At 46.9% G+C, this 15,584-nt stretch overlaps 1 protein-coding gene across 8 annotated transcripts in view; it reads right to left on the bottom strand.

Annotated features, from left to right (window-relative positions):
* The window catches only part of PRMT7 (protein arginine methyltransferase 7), a 49,026-nt gene that overhangs the window by 19,878 nt on the left and 13,564 nt on the right, over positions 1-15,584 (bottom strand). For 5 of the 8 annotated variants that reach the window (XR_002731254.2, XM_023210245.2, XM_023210250.2 and 2 more), the window contains exons 4-6: positions 14,487-14,636; positions 9,588-9,696; positions 980-1,092 (exon numbers count right to left, since the gene is read on the bottom strand). Coding sequence is in view for 7 of the 8 variants with exons in the window: in XM_023210245.2 (XP_023066013.1) it covers positions 980-1,092; positions 9,588-9,696; positions 14,487-14,636 (372 nt within the window). In the remaining variant the exon portion in view is untranslated. Of the gene's footprint in view, positions 1-979; positions 1,093-9,587; positions 9,697-10,529; positions 10,660-14,486; positions 14,637-15,584 lie in introns of those variants that run through there. The other 3 variants (XM_023210249.2, XM_023210251.2, XM_023210252.1) reach the window with 2 other exon arrangements.

Raw genomic sequence — 15,584 nt, 5'->3', positions numbered from 1 at the left:
TCCAGGCTGTGCTTCCTTTGCCCCACCTCACAAGGGGACTCCCTGGTCCAGACCTTCTCCCTCCATACTCTCCAGAGTGACCTCAACCACGCCCTCTTCACTGACTAAATCCATGCATCTCTGGGCCTCTTGGGCCTCTCTACTTGGCTGACCTTTAGAGAGCTCAAACTGTCTAAACCAGAAGAATCGCCCTCACCACTTTCCAACCTTCCCAAGGCTACCCCTCTTCGTGTGCTCCGAGGTACCCAAACCCTGGCATCAATACCTCCTACACCTAAGGGACCACCAACTCCTGGGACCACCTATCAGGCCCTTGGCTGAGGCCCACTGCACCACAGCGTCTGGACGACTCCACAGCCTTTTAACCCACCCGCAACCTCCAGCCCTATACCCCAACTGCCCTGCACATGTCTGCCTGCATAAATCTGCTATCAATCCTCTGCTTCAAATCCTCCAACGATGCCACCCCACCTTCTAGACGACAGCTACCCTCTGGGCATGGCCCCCAAGCCCCGCTCCATCTAGCCCCTGCCCAGTTCTCTAACCTCAGTTGCTAAGCCCATCTCTCCTGCCTCCCACACACCACAAAATCCAAAGCAGGCTCCGGAGCCACCGCACCGATTCAGTCTCACGTCTAGCGCATGCTGCTCTCCTCTATCAGAAATATTCCATCTGCCAAGCCAACACCTGATCACTTCTCAGGATTGACAGCTCACATCACCTTCCTGAGAATATTTGCTGAACTGAACTGAATTTGAAAATAGTTTCTGGCTTTTCAACTCTAACCTATTAAGATTTGGCATTCAAGGGACACGAAAGTCACAAGTGAGGAGAACCACAGCTCCCCAGGAATAGAGGGGTGTCCCAGGTGCATGAGAGGTGCTGAGGGCTTGGACTGTGTGGAGCACGGTGCATGAGTGAGTGCTGTGTGAGCTGGCTGAGACTACAGACACGTCTGAGGGAGCCCTCTGTCCACTACCTCCACGAGATGCCTGTGTGCGTGCTCATAGGAGGGCAGCGCCCCCTCCCCGATCAGCTCTGTGTCAAACAACTCTGTGACCAGGATGTTGGCACGGCATGGCATGTCACCCTCTGAAAAACATAAGAAAACAGAGTTGGACGTAAACAACAGACTAGGAAAAATATTTACAGCAAATATGGGAAAAGTAAGTGGTTAAGGGGTCATCACACTAAAAGCACATACACATGCTGAGGTATTCAGAAGCGTCAGGATGTCTGCGACTGATTTGCCAATGGTTCAGCAAAAAAAAAAAAAAAAAAATCCATATGTAAAATGTATGACAAAATGCTAACTGCTAAATCTAGGGTAAGGGATCATGGGTGTTTACTGTACCACTCTTTCAACTGTTCTGTATGTTTAATATTGGGAGGGAGACCTGGAAAAAATGATAAGAAAACTATCAATATCCAATAGACTGCTTGAGCTCAGGAGTTTGCAATCAGCCTGGGCAACATGACAAAACCCCATTTCCACAAAAGACACAAAAATTGGCCAGGCGCAGTGGCTCACACCTGTAATCCTAGCACTTTGAAAGGCCAAGGCAGGAGGATCACTTGAGGCCAGGAGTTCAAGACCAGTTTGGCCATTATGGCGAAACTCCATCTCTACCAAAAATACAAAAATTAGCCAGGTGTGGTGGCGCATGCCACCCCAGCTACCCGGGAGGCTAAGGCATAAGAATCACTTGAACCTGGGAGGCAGAGGTTGCAGTGAGCCAAGATTGTGCCACTGTACTTCAGCCTGGGCGACAGAGTGAGACTCTGTCTCAAAGAAAAAAAAAAAGAAAAAAATACACATCCAAAAAGAAACCAGGTAAAAATATAAACATACAATTCAAAACAGAAATCAAACATATGGAAATTTTTTCATCCCTATTAGCAATTAGAGAGATATAAATTAACAATTAAACTGTTAACCACTAAATTAGAAAAATTATTTGAAAAGCAAAAACCAAATGCTGGTACTTCAAATACTTTTAGGTTGCAGGGAGACGCAGGGAAAGCCAAAGCAAGACAGCAAGGTTCTTTGATGATCTTCCAGCTCCTGTGAGTTCAGCTCTGACAGCCAAAATTGAGATCCATGACTTAGAATCCCCAGATCACTATGGTAAATCCCCTTAATGAACTTAGCGCCTTGTCACCAAACAATCTCTTAAATAACAGTTGTTTTAGGACAGTAGGATTTTAGAGGAGGGTAGGATTTGGGAGGCTTCTTCTGTTAACTGTTTTCTAAATCTCAGTAACGTACTGCTACTTCTACAATTATAATTTTTAATGAGCCAAGAGCCAAAACAGACTTTGGAAGGGGCTATTCATCAGGGAGAATTAACTGTAAACACTTTTAATGCCTCATGAATTATAATCTGACAAAGCCCACTCATCTCCCCTGAACAGAGCACAAGTCTCACAGATGACACAAGGAAAAGAGAAACATGAAAGCAGTTGACGGGGGCCAGGCGCAGTGGCTCCCGCCTGTAATCCCAGCACTTTGGGAGGTCGAGATGGGCAGATCACCTGAGGTCAGAAGTTTGAAACCAGCCTGGCCAACATGGTGAAACGCTGTCTCTACTAAAAATACAAAAATTAACCAGGCGTGGTGATGAGTGCCTATAATCCTAGCTACTTGAGAGGCTGAGGCAGGAGAATCACTTTAACCCGGGAGGCAGAGGTTGCGGTAAGCCGAGATCGCGCCATTGCACTCTAATCTGGGCCACAGTGAGACTCTATTTCAAAAAAAAAAAAAAAATAAAGAAAGGAGCTGATAGAAGAGCACAACAGAGACAGTGTGAACCTCGAGCTCGAGGCTGGAGCCTGGCCTGAATCTCACTTCCTATCCCTGAGCCCTTAGTTCTGATCATCAGTTGCCTCATCAGTAAAATGGGTGAATGGGCTCTGTCTCATGTGGTGGTGGTTGAGATGATGAAGATTAAAAAAACCACGCACACTTCCTATGAAGCTCACCTGTACTCCATGACAGTATCAGTGGAGCTTAAGAAAAAACTTCTGTCTTCTGCCAGAAACCACCCTCCCGAGTAGCCTTGCCCATCCTCTCTGATGTCATGCCAAACTCCAACTGGAATACACTGGCCAAAACTCATCCAACCCACCCCACCTAACACACCTGCTCCTCCCTCCAGGGTTTCTGCCTCAATGAATGAGTCACACAGTCCAGGAACCTGGGCATCATTTACTAGCTCCAGGACAGCAGGACCGCAGACTGCCTGTCCACTACTGTACACCAGTGCCCACAACAAGGTCTAGTGCCCCGTAAGTCAACACACACTAGATAAATTCTTGATTTCTGTCACCCTACAACCCACTGATCACCTACTCTGCCAATTTTATCTCCTAAATGTTTAAACCAATTATATAACTTAAAATGCTTTACAGTCCAAATTGCTTCATTAAAATAAAAATCAAGAGCCAGGCACAGTGACTCACACCTGTAATTCCAGCAGTTTGAGAGGCCAAGGTGGGCGGATCACTTGAGGCCAGGAGTTCAATACCAGCCTGGCCAATGTGGTGAAACCTTGTCTCTACTAAAAATACAAAAATTAGCCAGGTGTGGTAGCACACGCCTGTAGTCCCAGCTACTCAGGAGGCTGAGGCATGAGAATTGTCTGAACCCAGGAGGCAGAAGCTGTACTGAGCTGAGACTGCCCCACCATACTCCATCTTGGGCAATACAGTGAGACTGTCTCAAGAAGCGGGTAGCCACCCCAGGAGCTTCCTAAGCCCTTACCAAATGAACGAAACAGACGGATGAACACACGCTGCTCCCTGGGTTGGCTCTCTGCAAGCCTCAGCACGTAATCCAGCTCTGGGGAACAGGACACTTCAGATGCCACTTTTTAAAGGGGCTGAGAGCAGAACCTTGGAAAGCACACATTTGGAGCAGAAAGAAAGCAACACAGGAGAACCAAGATGAAGAGATGTCACTAAGGTCCAGGGAGAGTTTCAAGAAGGAAGGAATGGCAGAAGTACCAAAGCCACAGTGGTTAGAGAGGAAAAGCAGAGGAAAGGCCACCCAACCTGGCAATGAGGAAGTCACTTATCACGCTACAGGATCGGAAACAAAGTCACATTTACAAGGGATTATGGATGAAGCACGACTGACGATCTACTCACTTAACAAAAATAACTGAACTCCTTTACATGACAGGCTCTGAGCAAATAACGGAATGGAATAGTTAATACAACCCACGCAGTGCATGACCTCAGGATGCCTCAGCTGGGTGGGGATACAGACTTGAAATACATAACTACATAATGATTTAATGATTGCAGTGGTAAGTGCTATGAAGAAAAAGTGTTAAGAAATTGGCCAGGCGTGGTGGTTCACGCCTGTAATCCCAGCATTTTGGGAGGCTGAAGCAGGTGGATTGCTTGAGGTCAGGAGTTCAAGACCAGCCTGGCCAACACAGTGAAACCCCATCTCTACTAAAAATACAAAAATTAGCCGGGTGGTGGTGCATGCCTGTAATATCAGCTACTTAGGAGGCTGAGGTGGAAGGATCACTTGAATCCAGGAGGTGGAGGTTGCAGGAGTGGAGGAGCCGAGGTCATGCCACTGTACTCCAGCCTGGGCAACAGAGCCACTCCGTCTAAAGAAAAAAATTTTTTTTTTAAAGTAAGAAATCACATGTAGGGTCTGGCCTAAGCTGAGGTACGTGTGAACAATGCTGCCTGGAGGCGGAGTCAGCACACTGCGTGGCCAACCTTGCTGTCAAAATGGATGGATTTTCAAGAATAAATGACCTCGGCAGATGCAGTGGCTCCCATCTGTAATCCCAGCACTTTGGGAGGCTGAGGCAGGAGGACTGCTCGAAGCCTGGCGTTCAAGACCAGCCTGGGCAACAAAGCGAGACCTAGTTTTTCTTTTCTTTCCTTTTTTTGAGACAGAGTTTTGCTCTTGTTGCCCAGGCTGGAGTGCCATAGCGCAATCTCGGCTTACTGCAACCTTTGCCTCCCAGGTTCAAGCAATTCTCCTGCCTCAGCCTCCCGAGTAGCTGGGATTACAGGCATGCGCCACCACACCTGGCTAATTTTGTATTTTTACTAGAGACAGAGTTGGTCAGGCTGGTTGCAAACTCCCAACCTCAGGAGATCTGCCTGCCTCGGCCTCCCAAAGTGCTGGGATTACAGGCATGAGCCACCACACCCAGCCACAAGACTTAGTTTCTAATAAAAATTAAAAAAAAACAAAAAAATTAGTTGAGTGTAGTGGCGCCTGCCTGCGGTCCCAGCTATGCAGGAGAATCACTTGAGCCCAGGAAGTCGAGGCCGCAGTGAGCTGTGTTCACAGCACCGCACTCCAGCCCAGGCAACAAAGTGAGACTGTCTCAAAAAAATATAAATCAATCTCCACTCTTGCCATAGTGGAGTAAGTGGGATCAGGTTACCCTCCTGCTGTTATCAACTAGAAAAGTGGGCAAAATGTAAGAAACAAGTGTTTTCAGATGTTGAGCAAGAGGCAACACAGTTTGCTCCCTAAGAACGAAAACAAACCAAGTAACCTTTACCCTGCTCTGGCTATCAGCCAGGAGACCCTTTCCAGACCACAGTACAGGGTAAGAGGTCATGCAGAGCACGGCAGTCTTGCTGAGTTAAACAGACAGGAAATAAGTTCAGGGAATGGAAGCAGCTGGAACTTGCCAGGCAGAGAATCAGAGAGGAAGTTACACAGAAAAAAAGCCTTCAGAACGCTGCACAGGGTTCCTCTAGGGTCTGTGTTAATACATTCACATACACAGAGGGTAATACTCTGTAAAGCCGAGCAAAGGGTGCATGAGCGATAACAATCTCCAGAACTCTCAGAGGCCTGGGAAACATTCAAGTTCTGATCAGTCAGACAACGGAATCCCTGCTGGACACCTAGGAGCTCTCAGGAGACACCCCAGAAAGGTTGCAGTAACTGTCTGGCTAAACAGCCTTAGAGCAGTGGTTCTCAACAGGTGACATTTTTACACACTCAAGACCAAGGAAGACATGTGGCAATCTGGAGACAGCTTTAGTTGGCAAGAATGGTGGGAGGAGGGAGTGCTACTGACATCCACTGGGAAGAGGCCAGGGATGCTGCAAACAACCTACAATAATGCAAAGGACAGGGTCCACAACAAAGAATTATCAAAATGTCACTTAGTTGGAGAATGCCAAAATGTCACAACACTATTGTTGAAAAGGCCTAACTTAAAGCTACTCTAACCCTGCCCCAAAGAAAGCTTAAACAAGCCCTGAAAGGATCAATCTGAACTGCAAGTAACCCAATTGCATGCCAAAGTTTAAAAAGCAAAAACAACAAAGTCTAGCACTCAACAATGGGGAAATCCCAATAGCCACAGCATCCAAACAAAAATGATTAGACATGTGAAGAAGGAAAATGTGACCCAGAACAGGGATAAAAATGAGTCAAGAGAACAAACCCAGAAAAAACAAAGATGGTGGGAACAGAAGATAAGGATGTTCAAAAAGCTAAAATAAATGTGCTTACAGGAAACTATGAATATGAGAAAAAATGGAAGTTACGAAAAATAATCAAGTGGAACTTTCAGAGATAAAAAACACAATATCAAAAATGAGACCAGGCACAGCAGCTCACACCTGTAATCCTAGGACTTTGGAAGGTGGGAGAATTGCTTGAGCCCAGGAGTTTGAGACCAGCTTAGACAACAAACTGAGATCCCATCTCTACCAAAAAAAATTTTTTTAGGTTAGCCAGGCATGGTGGCATGAGCCTGTGGTCCCAGCTACACAGGAGGCTGAAGCAGGAGGACTGCTTGAGCCCAGGAGGTCAAGGCTGCAATGAGCTGTGCTCACACCTCTGCACTCCAGCCTGGGGCACAGGTCAAGACCCTGTCTCCAAAAAAAAAAAAAAAAAAAAAGAGAAATGAAGAGCTTACTAGATATACTTAACATTAACAGCATATCAGACACTGCAAAAAAAAGATCAGTGAATCTAAAGACCTATCCAAGAAATCCCTGTCCATCAACAGGTGGGGGGATAAACAAGCTATGGTTCATCTATCTAATAGAGTGCTGCTCGGTAATACAAAAGAACGAACCCCCAAGACACGAACGGTGTGGAAAAGCCTTATCAGCATCACGCTATATAAAAGAGAGCACACACAGAAGAGTCCACACTTCTATGATTCCACTTCCTTGAAATCCTAGAGAAGCAAATCTAATCTACAATGAAGAAGTCTATGAGTGGATGCCTAGGACCAGGATATGGGGGGACTGACTAGAAAGGGTCATGAAGAATCTCTTTGAGCACGATGGAGATATTCTATTACCTTAATCATGGTGGTGGTGGTTACAAGTGTGTTTATATTTGTCAAAACTCATCAAACTAATGAAAATGGATATTCATTTAATGTAAATCATACTTCAATAATGTTGATTGTAAATGGAATGACTTGTAAACTTGTTTGTATGTTTTAAAGATAAAAAAGGCCAGGCGCAGTGGTTCACATCTGTAATCCCAGCACTTTCAGAGGCCAAGGCAGGTGGGTCACCTGAGGTCAGGAGTTTGAGACTAGCCTGGCCAACATGGTGAAACCTCGTCTCCACTAAAAATACAAAAATTAGCCGGGCATGGTGGTATATCCCAGCTACTCGGGAGGCTGAGGCAGGAGAATCGCCTGAACATGGGAGGCAGAGGTTGCAGTGAGCTGAGATCCTGCCATTGCACTCCAGCCTGGACAACAAGAGTGAGACTCTGTCTCAAATAAATACGTAAGATAGTATCCACTTCTTTTGTACATGTTTCAGATTCTCCATTAAAAAAAATTGTTGGCCGGGCGCGGTGGCTCAAGCCTGTAATCCCAGCACTTTGGGAGGCCGAGACGGGCGGATCACGAGGTCAGGAGACCGAGACCATCCTGGCTAACACGGTGAAACCCCGTCTCTAATAAAAAATACAAAAAACTAGCTGGGCGAGGTGGTGGGCGCCTGTAGTCCCAGCTACTCGGGAGGCTGAGACAGGAGAATGGCGGGAACCCAGGAGGCGGAGCTTGCAGTGAGCTGAGATCCGGCCACTGCACTCCAGCCTGGGCAACAGAGCAAGACTCCGTCTCAAAAAAAAAAAAAAAAATTGTTAAATGGGAGAATAATGTTGACCTTAGGCAGAAGCTTCAATTCAGAATGATACTGCATTCTTCAAAACCGTGGTGAAAAAGTCAGGCACAGTGGTGCACACCTGTAGTCCCAGGTACTTGCGTGGCTGAGGTGGGAGGATCACTTTAGTGTAAGAGTTAGAGTTCAGCCCGAGCAACATAGTAAGACCCTATCGCCACAAAAAATTAGAAAAAACCCATGGTGTTACCCATAACTTCACCACAGAAGTTTTTCCTTTGCAAATCTTTCAACTATGTTTTCTAAGTGTCAGTGGCATGTGAAATTTTCAATGACTGAAACAAAGTTCTAGACTATAAAAAATATTCTGGGCTGGGCGCGGTGGCTCAAGCCTGTAATCCCAGCATTTTGGGAGGCCGAGACGGGCAGATCACGAGGTCAGGAGATCGAGACCATCCTGGCTAACACAGTGAAACCCCGTCTCTACTAAAAAATACAAAAAAAACTAGCCGGACGAGGTGGCGGGCACCTGTAGTCCCAGCTACTCGGGAGGCTGAGGCAGGAGAATGGTGTGAACCTGGGAGGCGGAGCTTGCAGTGAGCTGAGATCGCGCCACTGCACCTCCAGCCTGGGCGGCAGAGCGAGACTCTGTCTCAAAAAAATAATAATAATAATATTCTGGAGGCCAGGCATGGTGACTCACGTCTGTAATCCCAGCACTTTGGGAGGCCGAGGCAGATGGATAACTTAAGGTCAGTAGTTAAGAGACCAGCCTGGCCAACATGGTGAAATGTCATCTCTACTAAAAATACAAAAATTAGCCAGGCATGGTGGCAGGCACCTGTAATCCCAGCTACCTGGGAGGCTGAGGCAGGAGAATCACTTGAACCTGGGAGGTGGAGGATGCAGTGAGCCAAGATTGCACCACTGCAACGTAGCCTGGGTGACACAGTCAGATTCCGTCTCAAAAAATATATATATGTATGTATATAAAATACATATATATGTGTGTGTGTATGTGTACATATATATTCTGGAAACCGTAAGAGACAATGTAATACAGGAAAATCGTTCATGCTGTATGCAGAAGCAGGATGTCAGAACTAAGTACGCTCTACCTGATGAAACTCAGAGTTGAGCTTTGCACAGTGGCAGTATCATAGCCAATGAGGTTTATACAAGACATGATTATTGGTAGTTGAAACTCTAGAGTTGGGCCCCATAAGAATTCCAACTTGCTTAAAGCAAATGCAGGCTTTGTTTGCGTCTCCACAGATGGACTTGACTAGCTCTAGTCTACTCCTTGCTGACTAGTTTTAACTAGCAGGAAAATAAACATCAAGAGAAACCAAGTCCTTATTGAAGGGAGCTCCACACAGAGAGGCCCCATTTCTATGCTATGACCTGGATTTGTTCCAGGTAACCGGAATAACGCTTTTCTTCTCTCATACAAGGGCAAGCAAAGCTTTCAACACAGGATGTGTAGATCTCACCTGGACCTACAGTCACCTCGGTGGAATGCTTGTTGATAACCATAATCTTATCACTAAAGCCATTTTTCTCCACAATCTCCACAGCAGCATCAGCCATAGGCTTGAAAACCTAGAAAACAGAGCCAAAACCCAAGGAAAAGTGAGCAATAAATTAAACAGTAGTCTGACCTTTAAGGTGAGCAAGCTATTGCTTGATTCTGGTCCTAAGATACGTAACTTAAATACTTTACCCTCCAAATATGCATCATGAAAAAGGGCTGAGATTCAGCTGGCTTTAACTTGTGGTTAGGGCCTCCCATTCCGTGCCAGGCACAGCGGGGTTGCCAGGGATCCCGAGGAGGCTGTACTACTTAGCAAGAGCAGTAGGTGTCAGTGCCACACCAAGGGGACGCCAAAAGCCAGGAAAGGGACTTGCCTTGTAAACCTGGGAGACGTCCTGTGCCCTCCAGAGGAGAGCAAGACTGCAGGTGTGAGGAAGCAGGTCATCCTCTAGGCTCAAAATTATCCCAAATCCCCACTGTTGGCAGAACACAGCCTACATTTTTTTTACGGCGCAGCAGTGCCTCTTCTCCATGGGGGATATATTTTAAGACCCTTGGTGGATGTTTGAAACCTCAGATAGTACTGACCCTTATATATACTTTTTTTTTTTTTTTTTTGCTATGCATACACACATACTGTTCCGTGGTGGGCAGCTCCATGCAAACCTACCCCAAGAGGTCATAGGAGCTGAGAGGTTAAGGAAAGAGACTGGCAAATCCAGCTTCTCAGAAAGACACATTTTATAGGAATGTACAAACATAAGCCTTGTCTCGGGCAGTGAGACACTGGGCCCCCACACTGTTATGGCTCAGACACAGGACTTACATACCACAGCAAATTTGACTAAGGGCAGGATTTATGGCAAGTATGTATTTATGATAACATCAAAGTTGTTCTGACCTGAGGGCAGGATTTACATCAAAGTGCATGAGAGTGGAAATTTTAGAGGCATTCCTGAAGCTGGGGTTGGTCAGAAGTCAGCGTGGAGGATTAGCATTCATGGTGGAACTGCTCCAGCCTCCAAGCTTACCTATGACCAGGTTTAATTTAAAAATTAGGCACAATAAGAGATTAATAACAATAACTAAAAATAGAACAATTATGTAATAATACTCAGAATGGCACACAATTTACAACTTACAAATAATTTCTGGAATTTTCCATTTAATTTTCTTTTTTTGAGAAGGTTCTCGCTCTGTTGTCCAGGCTGGAGTGCAGTGGCATGATCACAGTTCACTGCAGCTTCCACCTCCCAGGCTCAAGCAATTTCCCACCTCAACCTGGGATTACAGGTATAGACCACCATGCCCAGCAACTTTTTGTAGAGGCGGGGTTTCACCATGTTGCCCAGGCTGGTCTCCAACTCTGGGACTCAAGGGCTCCACCTGTTTCAGCCACCCAAAGTGCTGGGATTGCAGGCTGAGCGACCGCATCTGGCTCCATTTAATATTTTTGGACCTCAGTTGACCACAGATAACTGAAATCACGAAAAGTGAAACCATAGATAAGGGGGAACTACTACTTTGGAGGCCCTCCCTTACCTTCCCAGCCTTCCTTCCCCTTTCCCCCAACAACCAACGCTCCAGCCACACTGACCTCATGATTACTAAGCAAGCCTGAGCTTTCCCCGTCCCAGCCCCACCTGCCAAATCAAACCCCACTTCCAAGGGCAGCATGAATCCCCAGTACAGAAATCTTTCCTGAACTCTTCGTCTCCCTGAACATAAATAAGCACCTCCAACTCTTTGTTTTCAATTTATCCGGTTTAGATTCCACAGCCCCAAGAGCTCTAGCACGTAAAACAGACAGACTCACATGTGGCCCCTCACACGGAGTGGAAACAACAAAATGATAATGAGACTGATCCTGGTAAGATTTTCATGTTTTCAAAATCCTTTTCTGTATTTCCCACATTTTCTACCATGAATATCTATGTTTTTGACTACAATCGAGGGACAAATGCTGTATCCTTTCGTAAAGAGTACAAGTACATACGTGAGCAGCTCCAGTTTCGCAACTGATTAGCATGCGGTACTTACATGGCACACACACATACGTTCTGCCAGAAAAATCTTCATCATCTATTTCAAATCATTTCTAGGATTTGCCTTGATGTTTTTAGATGTGGTTTGAGGGCCTTAAACCCTAGTTCTCACCAATCACTTTGCCTCCACCCTGACAATATCCAAAGCCAGTGTCGTGCCTCATCCCTGCTGCCTTCTGACTCATCAGTCACCTCTCCCTGAACCTGCAGGCTGGTACCTTCACACCTCCTTCTCCTCAGCCGCTCAGGATCTCACCCAAAACACTACCAGAAGTGGACACTGAAGATGACTTCCCGACAGCCACTCTGTGTCCTCCCTCTCCCCTGAAATCAGGTGAGGGTGCAGCGTGGGTAACTGACCTGTGCAGCGGTGCACTTGTCTGAGCTAAGAGTAACTGAATCCCTCCTGCCATAGATGAGTTAAGAAATGAGATTTAGGCCGGGCACGGTGGCTCAAGCCTGTAATCCCAGCACTTTGGGAGGCCGAGACGGGCAGATCACGAGGTCAGGAGATCAAGACCATCCTGGCTAACACGGTGAAACCCCATCTCTACTAAAAAATTACAAAAAACTAGCCGGGCGCAGTGGCAGGCGCCTGTAGTCCCAGCTACTCGGAAGGCTGAGGCAGGAGAATGGCGTAAACCCAGGAGGCGGAGCTTGCAGTGAGCTGAGATCCGGCCACTGCACTCCAGCCTGGGCTACAGAGCAAGACTCCGTCTCAAAAAAAAAAAGAAATGAGATTTAACCTCATTCTAGCCGACGGTACCCAAGGAGAGGTTTGCCATAATAGAAATTCCTGGGAAAGTTATTCTTCCTTTTAAAAAAGAAACAAGGCAGGGCACCGTGGTTCACACCTGTAATCCCAGCACTTTGGGAGGCCAAGGCGGGAGGATCATCTGAGGTCATGGGTTCAAGATCAGCCTGGCCAACATGGTGAAACCCTATCTCTACTAAAAATACAAAAATTAGCCAGGTGCAGTGGTACACACCTGTAATCCCAGCTATTTGGGAGGCTGAGACAAAAGAACTGCTTGAACCCAGGAGGCAGAGGTTGCAGTGAGTAGAGATCACGCCACTAAAAAGAAAGCAAAAAACTACTCTACCTTGTTTAAGTCACTGTAATTTTGAGGCTTTATTTCCAACTCAATCACTACATGAATCCAGTTTTGTAGGGAAAGTATTTATATACACGCTCCCTGCCTGCCCCAAAAACTTAGAAGAATATACATCAAAATGTTAATGGCACTTAACTTTGAGTCAACATATTATTTTTATTTGGTATTTACCAACTTTCCTACAATAATATGCATTATTTGTTTGAGAAAAATAACGTTTAATTTTTAATTTTGTTTGGTTTTTTATTTTTCTCCCTCTGTGGGCTCAAGCTGTTTCACGTTTTATTAAAGAGATGACAAATTGGTAAACATGAGAGCTGGCTCTGTAGGGACATTCAAGGTAGTGGTCCTCAACCTTGCCACACGTTCCAAAGTCCCAAGGCTCAGGCCTCACCCCAGAAAAGTTAAATCAAAATCTGTTAGGGGTGGGGACTAGGCATACAATTGTTTTGTTTTGAGATGGAGTCTTACTCTGTCACCCAGGCTGGAGTGCAGTGGCACGATCTCGGCTCACCGTAACCTCTGCCTCCCGAGTTCAAGCCATTCTCCTGCCTCAGCCTCCTGAGTAGCTGGGATTCAGGCGCGCAGCACCACGCTTGGCTAATTTTTGTATTTTTAGTAAAGATGGGGTTTCACCATGTTGGTCAGGCTGGTCTTGAACTCCTGATCTCATGATCCACTCGCCTGGGTCTCCCAAAGTGCTGGGATTACAGGGGTGAGACTCTGCTTAGACTTCGTTTTGTTTTGATTTTTTTGAGATAAAGTCTCACTCCGTCACCCAGGCTGGAGTGTGGTGGTGTGGGGGCATGTATTTAAATACTTTCCCCTACAAAACTGAGTTCATATACTGATTAGTTGGAAACAACAAAGTCCCACAATAACTGGCTTAAACACGGTAGAAGTAATTTTTTGCTTTCTCACATAAAGTCCAAAACATGGCTCACTGCAGCCTTGACTTTCTGGGCTCAGCCTCAAGAATAGCTGGAACACAGGCACATGCCACCATACCCAGCTAATATTTAAAAGTTTTTCTGTGGAGGGCCGGGCGCGGTGGCTCAAGCCTGTAATCCCAGCACTTTGGGAGGCCGAGACGGGCGGATCATGAGGTCAGGAGATCGAGACCATCCTGGCTGACACGGTGAAACCCCGTCTCTACCAAAAAATACAAAAAACTAGCTGGGCGAGGTGGCGGGCGCCTGTAGTCCCAGCTACTCGGGAGGCTGAGGCAGGAGAATGGCGTAAACCCGGGAGGCGGAGCTTGCAGTGAGCTGAGATCCGGCCACTGCACTCCAGCCTGGGCGACAGAGCGAGACTCCGTCTCAAAAAAAAAAAAAAAAAAAAGTTTTTCTGTGGAGACGGGATCTCACATGTTGCCCAGGCTGGTCTCAAACTCCTGGACTCAAGCAATTCTCTTGCCTCAGCCATCCAAAGTGCTGGGATTATAGGTGTGAGCCACTATGCCCAGCCTGTAAGTATTTTCTAAAACTCCTAGTGATTCTGATGTGCAGCCTAGGCTGACAGAGGAGAAAACTAGCCACTGGAGGAAGGAACTGTGTCTGACACATCTCTATACACTCTGTGCTTGGCACAGAGCAAGCACTCCACGAATGTTTGTGAAGGAACAGATGGGTCAAGTCCAAGAGCATAGGAGATTTCCCATGCAAGAAGCAGGACACACACCTGAAGGGGGTGGCTTACCTCGATGGCGTAGCAGAAGTCGGCGCCTGCTGTGACCGCCATCATTGACAAGAGTCCCGTGCCAGTGCCAATGTCGAGAACCAAGGCCTTCTGTCCTCTGTCCTTCACCCTGCTCACGGCAGCCCGGATACCTTGGTAGTATTTTACATTCTAAGGAAGACACGGCCGTCACTTACTGCCAGTTATTGCAAGTGGAAAGGTGCTTTGCAAAGTTCTAGAGTCACAGCTGGCAGCGGCAGTGCAAGTCAGGGCCCTGTGGCCTTTCTGGCCCCTGGCGGAACAGCACCGGCTAAGTTGGGCAGGCCTTGTGAGTCAGCCCCTTGCCCTTTATTAAGTGACTGTCCCTGCTCCTCACTCACTCTTCTATCCTCTACTAAGTGATGCCAGAGCCCTGCAAACCATGTTCTCCTTTTTCCAACTGTTAGGTACAGCCAAGAGGAGGACCAAGAGGGCGACTGGAAGGTAGAAGGACAGAGTAGGCTTGCTCCTTTCTGCATGCTGCTGCTCTCATGAGGGTCCTCACAGTAGGGGCAGTTAACTACAGACTCCAACTTCTCCCAGTGATCCCATAACCAGCTCCTTGGGTCCCTCAGAGCTGCAGTCGTACTTGGACAGTGGTCCACAGGATCTCTCCTCAATGCTTGTGGCTTCTGGAAACCCTAATCTTCTTATTTAGTTTCTCAGCCCTAGGCAAGGTAACTGTTCCCTGCAGTCTCTACTGCTAGGTTACTCAGCGTTCCCATTTGCTTTCTAGCCCTCCCACAGCTGGGTAACCAGCTCCTTGTGTTAAAGTCCCTCTGTTGCATATGTAATGTGGCTTCTATTTTCCTTTACCGACTCTTAACTCAGAGAGCTTGACTAAAAAGTATTTTCCCCGGCCGGGCGCGGTGGCTCAAGCATGTAATCCCAGCACTTTGGGAGGCCGAGACGGGTGGATCACGAGGTCAGGAGATCGAGACCATCCTGGCTAACATGGTGAAACCCCATCTCTACTAAAATATACAAAAATCTAGCCAGGCGAGGTGGCGGGCGCCTGTAGTCCCAGCTACTCGGGAGGCTGAGGCAGGAGAATGGCATAAACCCGGGAGGCAGAGCTTG

This window comes from Piliocolobus tephrosceles, chromosome 17 (genome assembly GCF_002776525.5).
Source record: "Piliocolobus tephrosceles isolate RC106 chromosome 17, ASM277652v3, whole genome shotgun sequence".
In the NCBI taxonomy this organism is placed as follows: domain Eukaryota; kingdom Metazoa; phylum Chordata; class Mammalia; order Primates; family Cercopithecidae; genus Piliocolobus; species Piliocolobus tephrosceles.
This window is presented reverse-complemented; position numbering and strand designations above follow the sequence as displayed.